This window comes from Rhopalosiphum padi, chromosome 2, assembly GCF_020882245.1.
Source record: "Rhopalosiphum padi isolate XX-2018 chromosome 2, ASM2088224v1, whole genome shotgun sequence".
NCBI classification, from domain to species: domain Eukaryota; kingdom Metazoa; phylum Arthropoda; class Insecta; order Hemiptera; family Aphididae; genus Rhopalosiphum; species Rhopalosiphum padi.
This window is the reverse complement of record NC_083598.1, coordinates 37,153,370-37,161,450: the sequence shown is the minus strand read 5'-3', so window position 1 is coordinate 37,161,450 and position 8,081 is coordinate 37,153,370. Positions and strand designations below refer to the sequence as shown.

The following is an 8,081-nucleotide window of genomic DNA, read 5'->3' as shown; positions in this document are numbered from 1 at the left end:
AAATTAGAAACAAATAAACTTGAATCCATACAATATTTTCTTTAATAAATGAATCACATGAAATAACAATATGCATTAAACTACAGAATTAGAAAATTGGTTTGGATAATCTTATTTTAATTATGAAAATTGCTAAAATCGTACATACAGTATTTGTTTTACTGTGTCATACGTGGTTTAATTACAAAATATTCAATAATATCTATTTTAAATATTGAATTTGAGAGAATTTTTTGATTTACAGTGACTTGTATAATTTAGGTCATGCTGGTAAACACTATAGTGCAATAATTTGTTTTAGTGCACCAATTATGAACTTGTTTTTAAAAAAAATTGGCTACACTGGTGTAAACAGGAAACAGTATACAGAATGATTCTTTTATCATAAAACACTCATTATTTCAAAAAGTATTCATGTTTTTAAAAACATTTTTTTACAGTTTCAAATTGTTAAAAAGGCTACATTTTTATTAAAAAAAATTGTATTTTTTAAATTTCAATTTCACTAGAATAATTTTCTGAGTATTTTGATACATAAAAATAGGATTTAGTATTTAAAGTTTAGACCGCAAAATGTTTGTCCACTACTCCGCTTGTCTAAACTTTAAATACATATAACTCATAAACTACTCACCCTAAGTTCAATTTTTATGTATCAAAATACTCGGGAAATTATTCTGCAGTGGAATATGAAATTAAAACTATATGTTGTCATACAAAGAAAATAAAAAAACTTAAAAAATATAATTTTTTAATAAAAGCGTAGACATTTTAACAACTTGAAACTGTAAAAAAAAAACATTTTCAAAAATATGGATACTTTTTGAAATAATGAATGTTTTATGATAAAATAATCACCGTGTATACTAGTATTATAAAGTTGTGTTATTTAACCTTGAGTTATAGATGAAATATCCTCATCGTATTTGATCCCTAAAAGCCGTGACTTATTAATATTATCTTGAGTACTAATCGTTTTTGACAACTACAGATCGATATATTTAAACAAATTCAGTGTTTCATCATATATTTACACAGCATTTCTGTAAATTATCTAGTTTTTCAACTGTCCAGAATTAATGCCGTCTTAGAATAGAACGGGTAATATTGGGACGCGATTAATTTTTTATCCCCGTATATTATATTCTGTTTGAATATTTTTGAAACGGGGTTGAATTGCCGCCAATTACTTTTATCAAAGAGAATGCAATTTTGCTTACCGCGGTAGCAACGTGTTGCTGACTAAACGGTATCGTGGTTCGCCGGTGTGCGCCGCTACTGCTGCGGATATTCCAGCGGCCATTTTTTTTGTTTACGAGACGCTATCTCGACCCATGTCTGTAGCGTCTTCTCAGTTCTCATCCTTCAACTCCGTTCTCGTTCCTATTTTTAGACGCGTACATTTTTACTTTAATAATTATTTTGTATTGTTATATAGTGTCGTTTCATCGTTTAACAAAAATTTAGGCGTGTAGTATTAATATTTTTTGTAAGCGAACGTATCGCACGCATCAGGAATGGCCGACAACCAGCAACAAAACGGCTCGCAACAGTTTGAAAACGCCGCCGACGCGCAACAGCAACAACAGCACCTAAATGGCACCTCCGAAAATTCCACAACAAACAATGATTCTGGACAATTTGAATGCGTCCGGGATGATGACAGGTTAGACGAAATCGCCTTTCAAATCGGTCTCTTGAATCTTAAAAGAAAACATTCGGCGTGTGCGGGCGGCCGCCAACGCGGAACCGTCGGGTACCATGTTCTTGATACGTTTTTTCGGTCTAATGTACACGTCCCATCGTTTTGTGATGACTGTTTGTTTTAAATTGGGTTTTGGCTTTGACTCCGTTTTTCGGAACTTTTGATAGCTACTAATATTAGGTTAGGATTTGAAATGCGTTTCCGAGTTTGAACGTTTTGCCGTGCCCCCGTTGGTTTTTATTACATTTCAAACTACTTCCTTTATTTTTTTGTTAAACTAACATTGTTTTGTATCGTGTAAATGTAATGCTATTATTATGTTACAGAAAAATATTTGTTGGAGGGCTCAAAGGAGAAACTACTGAAAGTAAGTTTATAGCAAACACTTGTTGGTAGTTCCAAAAATTATTTGATTGTTTTTTTTTATGTTTTAGAAGATTTAAGTGAACATTTTGGTCAATTTGGTGAAATTGAAAATATTAATGTCAAAGTAGATGCTGCCACTGGTCGAGCGAGAGGGTTTGCTTTCATAGTATACAAGACAATGGAAGGCCTAGATAATGTAAGTATCTGTTCTATTTTACTATTTTAATTTTTATATTTTAAGCTTTAACATACATTTTGGGATACATTCTTGTAATATATAAGGGCTATAAATTAGGTGATGTCATTTGTTAAGGGGCATTGTAGGCAATTTCATGTTCAGTATGTACTTGTGTGAAAAGTAATTTTATTGTTCATGAATGAATGTAAAATACTAAAATGTGTAAGTTGGCATATATTTATCTATTCTTTAGTGCATGACCAAAATATCAAAATATTTACTTACTTTTCACATAGCATACATTTAGATGAATTAATAATTCAGTATGATACAGATTTAAAAATAAAATGTATCATGTTAATGATTAACATTCAAATAAGTTTTATTTTCTCACTTTTTTTATAAATAATTTTTCTATTTCCTTATCCAAATAAATTAATAATAAAAAAATAGGAAATAATTACAATCTTGTTAAATTTTATCTATTGTTGGTAATTTTTATCAGTAATTTTAGTATGTATAGTTTTTCAATTTACGCTTATTTGTTTGATAGTTAATTAATTTAACTTCCTTAAATGTATTGTTAAGTACAAGGTCTTAATGCAGGTTTTATATACAGTTATAAGTTAACAACTATTTTTATCAAAATGTTTAAGTGCGTTAAGTAATCAATAGAATTTTATAATATCAGTTAGTTAACTACATGAGTCAAAGATACTTTGATACATAAATATTATTTAAAAATTGATATTATACACCATTTTATAATGCCATAAGAATGTTAATATTTACATCTACTAAACTGAAAAGTTAAAACTCCAAATACTCTTAATGAAAATTACTTAACAATTTATGTAAGTAATATTCAAATTTTAGTTTCTTTTAAAATAATTTTATTAAAATTAATATAATCTTATTATTACTATTATAGGTATATTCTTATTTTTGTTTGTGTTAAAAATAATTTTTAAAGTGCTTTTATTTATTTTATAAAAGGCTTTGGCGTGCACTAATCATGTAATCAATGACAAGAAAATTGACCCCAAAAAAGCTAAAGCACGACATGTTAAATTATTTGTTGGAGGATTGTCTCCAGATTTAACTGATGATGACATCAAAGATTATTTCAAACGTTATGCACCTCTGGTGAATGCGGAGATGCCATTTGATAAAGTTAAAAACCAACGAAAAGGTTTCTGCTTTGTTACGTTTGATTGCATGCAGGCAGTTACAGAAATATTAAAAACGCCAAAACATGTGATTAATGGCAAACAAGTAATTAATTAGTATATACAATACCCAAGACTATTTTATTCCTTATAAATATGTATTAGGTTGATGTTAAAAAAGCAGCATTAAAAGTAGAGCCTTATGGAATGATGCCTGGTGCTTCAGGACCTATGAGAGGAATGCGAGGGAATGTTAGGGGTCGAGGAGGTAGAGGAGGTAATTATATATTATTATTTAATGTTTTATACTATTAACATGTATATAATAATATTTTATTGTTATATATTACATTAAATATTTTTAACAGGTTTTCTACCTCAATCTGGATACGCCCCCGGTGCTCCTGGTTACGGCTATGGAGGTAAATGTATTTTCTGTCAACAGTATACAGTAGAAATTCAATTATAACGACACTATTTATTAAATCGCTACTGATCAAATGTTCATTTATATTTTTCTAACATTAACCTTGTGCAACTAACACAATGTTCATTTTCTTATAGTGTCTTAATAAAACAAGAAATGACTAAAATGATGTTATCGGGGGCGATCCACTAGGCCAAAGCATGCAATACGCTATTTACTTAATCAATATAACTTCTAATTTATTTTAAATAAATACATATATATACATAGCAATTTAACAAGTAAATTGTATACTGTATATTTTTTTTATGACCCACTGGTTATAGAAAATTTTCCCAGTCAATTGAAAATCATTATAGCCACTTTCTACTGTTATTTTAAATTATAAATATTGATCATATGTAAATTTTTTTATTTTATGTTCATTCTTTTAGGATATGATTATTACAATCAATATACAGGATACAGTCCTGATTACAGTTATAGTTATGGTTATCCAAGTTATGGCGCTGGTGCTGGAGCAGGTTAATATTATTTTTTTTTTTATATTTAATTATGTATTTTATAATTATTTATTTTAGATTACCAGTATGGAGGCTATGAACCACCTGCACCACGTGGTGTCCATGGAAATCGTGGAGGAAAAGGTAAACCCTAAATATTGATTGCATTCCAAAATAATTGAACATAGTGTAAAATAAAAGTATTATATTTCCTTTTTGAATTAATAATTTTATTTTGACATTTGTTTTGTTATTTTTATTATTAGTAATTCTTATTTTACAATTATCCACTCCCTGTATTTATTTCATTTAAAATACAATTTATTTTATTTATTTATTTAATAAGAGTTATTTTTTGAATAATTTATTTATTATATTTTTAAGATTATAAATACATATTTATATTGACAGGGAGTGGGGAATTACTTGGGATGACTTCAAAAATATGAAATAACACTTTCGTGAAGTAAAAATTATTTACTTTTGTTCAATATAATATGTTCAATATAGCAAATTACATTTTGACTGAAAATTATATTAATTATAATATCAAGTTATTGTACAATTAATATAGTATGCATTCGCTCTCACATAAATTACTAACCTGTCATTAATGTATGGTAATTTGTTATATTGTTATACGTATCTGTTGAACAAAGAAAAATCATAATCCTATTGACACAGTTGCTCTTAAATTTGTGCTAAATATTTTGAGGTAAATCTATGCAGAAATGAATAATTAATTTAATTTAGGCATCTTGATATACTAAAATTGGTTCATGACAAAATTCTAATAAGTTATTTTAAATAATAATTACTATTTAATCTAATAGAATCTATGTGGATTCTTAATTACTATAAAAAAAATTTAAAAAAAACATAATTACTAAAAATGCTGTTAATTAAAAATAAATAGTATTCTAACAAAATAAAATTCCATGCTAATCAAAGGTTTATCAAAGTTAAAACTTGGAAATGAGTAAGATGCTAAGCTATCTCAGTTTTTAAATTTTATAATTATATCTATTGGCTATAGATTTAATAGAATGTGAAGATATGTTTTAGTTCAATTTTTGTAAAGATATTTTACTTAAGGATGTTTTTCATGTGTTAGAGATATTGTTTGTATTTGATAATAAGAATATGGTTGTTGGATTTCACTAGATTTTCCTCAAAGGAAACCCGTCAAGACGTCAGCTTAAACACCTATTGCTGAGCCATTTACACAGTCATCGTATGCCATACTGTTTTGCGTGAGCAGTATTGTTGATTTCGTTTTGCTTATGTACAATAATATATAAATAAAAAGTTAAATAAAAAAAAAAAAATTATAAAAATTGGATCCTTTGGCTAAAGTGTACAAATACTTGGGCTTAACGTCTATCAGGGTCTAACATATAATGATGTGTATGTATTGTATGTACATAATAGAATGCCTACAACTTGATGTATATCTCAATTTTTTTTTTTGTGTAATTTTTTTTATTTATTTATATTTTGTACTTTTTTTTTAATACAAAATAAGTCCATAGACATATATTTTCAATAGGGTGTGCACATGTTTTTTCCTTCCTTACACTTTTTGTGGACAGTTTATATTTATTACTGTGCATTTGAAGAAGGTTGATGAATTAACATTAGATTATAATGTTTCAATTTTTGGCAGGATTATTACACTACTAATATACTTTAAAAAAATAAAATAAATTAAAACCATAAAAACAAATAAATACAATTGTGTAATTTTTAAATTTAATTATATCATGGATTTAACTTACAAAAGTTTTGCGATCATTAGACTTTACAATAAATAAACCTTATACGCTAAAATATAAATATGTATTTATTATTTTACTAGTAGTCCTATTTCCATATGTTTTTTTTTAAATATTTCCTGTTATTAATAAATCCAAATTTATCAAAGTATTAAAAAAGGTTTTTACTATGGTATTTACTAAATCAGTGTTACTCAACCGGTGTGTCGCCGGGTAAGTCCAAACGTGTCATGGGAAGTACTAATATTAAATGTACGAACCTTGTTGATACTATATTTATAAAAATTAATAGGTATTACTCTTAATTTTTTTTTTTTTTATTATGTGTCACCATAATACAAAGGTTGAAAAACACTACTAGATATTATTGCTTCCATTTAAAACAACTTTGTTATACTAAATCTTTAAAAGCATATGTCATTATCTAGATAATATTCTTACCTTTTAATTTGATAATTGGTAAATTTACTCTAATATTAAAGCTAACATCACAAAATGTATTCTACTGAACGAAAATTTGATATGATGTACAACACATGGGGATATGGTGTCCTCTTATAAAAATATATAATTATTTGTAACTTTTTTAATCAAATAAATTATACATGACATGTACAAATTACGGTTGCATTCTAATCTAAGGTTTAAATGTAGAACAGTAAGTATTCATTTAAAACTACAAAATGTATAAAGCCAGAAAGAATATTTGATTGTATACAGAGTATTCAATAAGATTTGCTTTATATACTCAATCTATTTCAAAATTCTATATTAATACGCTTGAATAAACCTTAATATCTGTAAATATGTAGTCATCTGATTTAAAATGAAGTAAGAAGATTAATCTATTAAACATTGATAAAACAAATAACTAATAAAAGATGAATATTAACTCGAAAAACCAGTATTTAAAACTATTGCTTGTCTTTAATTTATATAAGCGTTAAATGAGGGAAATAATTAAACTACGTGTTATGCTTTCAATGATAAATTAAGGTACCTATGTACTTGGGTTTTTGGTATGGAAATTATTTTTGATTTCACAAATATTTGGTACTGTTCTGTATTCTGTTACAAATTCCCCCCTAAAAAAATAACATTCCTTTAAATTTTTACCGACAAAACTTTTTGTAATTTTTATGATTAATTAAATCATAAGCAATTAACTTTACATGAACTTTCTGGAATCATTCAGTACCCCATACATATAACATATTCTCAATTCTGTTTGTAGGATATTAAACCAGGCTTGAATCATAAATATTAAATTTGATTGATTAATTTTTTGTAATGGATAGTAGACACTTCTCATTTTCAAATTGATCGATATTTTTCTATTTATTTTGATCTATCAACTTGTATTCTAAATCCAAAATTGGATAAACGAAAACTATATTTAAAAAAAATATTATATATATAATTTTTTTCTTTTTAAACTCCATAATATAATCAAAATTATTACACATTATGAAATTACTTAACACGTTGGCGACAACTTTATTGTTTTTCAACAAAGCCATCCTTATTACGTCACTTTCATTGCTATTATAGCAGTAATATTTTTAGTACTGAAATCACATTTTTCATTAAAAAATTACTATCATAGTATCATACATTCATACCAGTATTACATTTTAATTTTGTACCTGATTAAAAACATGTATTTTTTGCTATCAGAAAACAAAATTCTAAATTTATAATTTTGTTTTTTAACAGTATATTTTTTATTATTTTGATAATTGAAAAATTTTTAAACATAAATGGTTTAAGGTTATATCTGTATAATTTTTATTCTTCAAATTTTGGGTATTTATTTAAAAACTGACGACGTACACAACATTTTTCAAGTGTCCCCACAAAAAAAGTAATACCTACTTTAAGATTGTTAAAATGACTTAAAAAAATTAAATTGTGTTGTACATGTGCAAAATAGTGATATAAAAAAATCGTTAGTCAAT

At 26.3% G+C, this 8,081-nt stretch overlaps 1 protein-coding gene across 3 annotated transcripts; it reads left to right on the top strand.

Annotated features, from left to right (window-relative positions):
* Positions 1 to 1,306: 1,306 nt before the first annotated feature.
* Positions 1,307 to 6,184, top strand: LOC132923246 (RNA-binding protein squid-like). 3 transcript variants are annotated; one of them, XM_060987103.1, is made up of 9 exons: positions 1,307 to 1,666; positions 2,032 to 2,072; positions 2,140 to 2,267; positions 3,246 to 3,524; positions 3,584 to 3,695; positions 3,787 to 3,840; positions 4,280 to 4,369; positions 4,427 to 4,492; positions 5,513 to 6,184. In XM_060987103.1, exons 1-9 carry the CDS (start codon positions 1,518 to 1,520, stop codon positions 5,548 to 5,550), a joined length of 957 nt encoding a protein of 318 aa, XP_060843086.1. In that variant the 5' UTR covers positions 1,307 to 1,517; the 3' UTR covers positions 5,551 to 6,184. The 3 variants fall into 3 exon arrangements, with proteins under 3 accessions (XP_060843086.1, XP_060843088.1, XP_060843089.1); XM_060987105.1 differs by lacking the exon at positions 3,787 to 3,840; XM_060987106.1 differs by lacking the exons at positions 3,787 to 3,840; positions 5,513 to 6,184 and having other exon boundaries at positions 4,427 to 4,589.
* Positions 6,185 to 8,081: the final 1,897 nt, after the last annotated feature.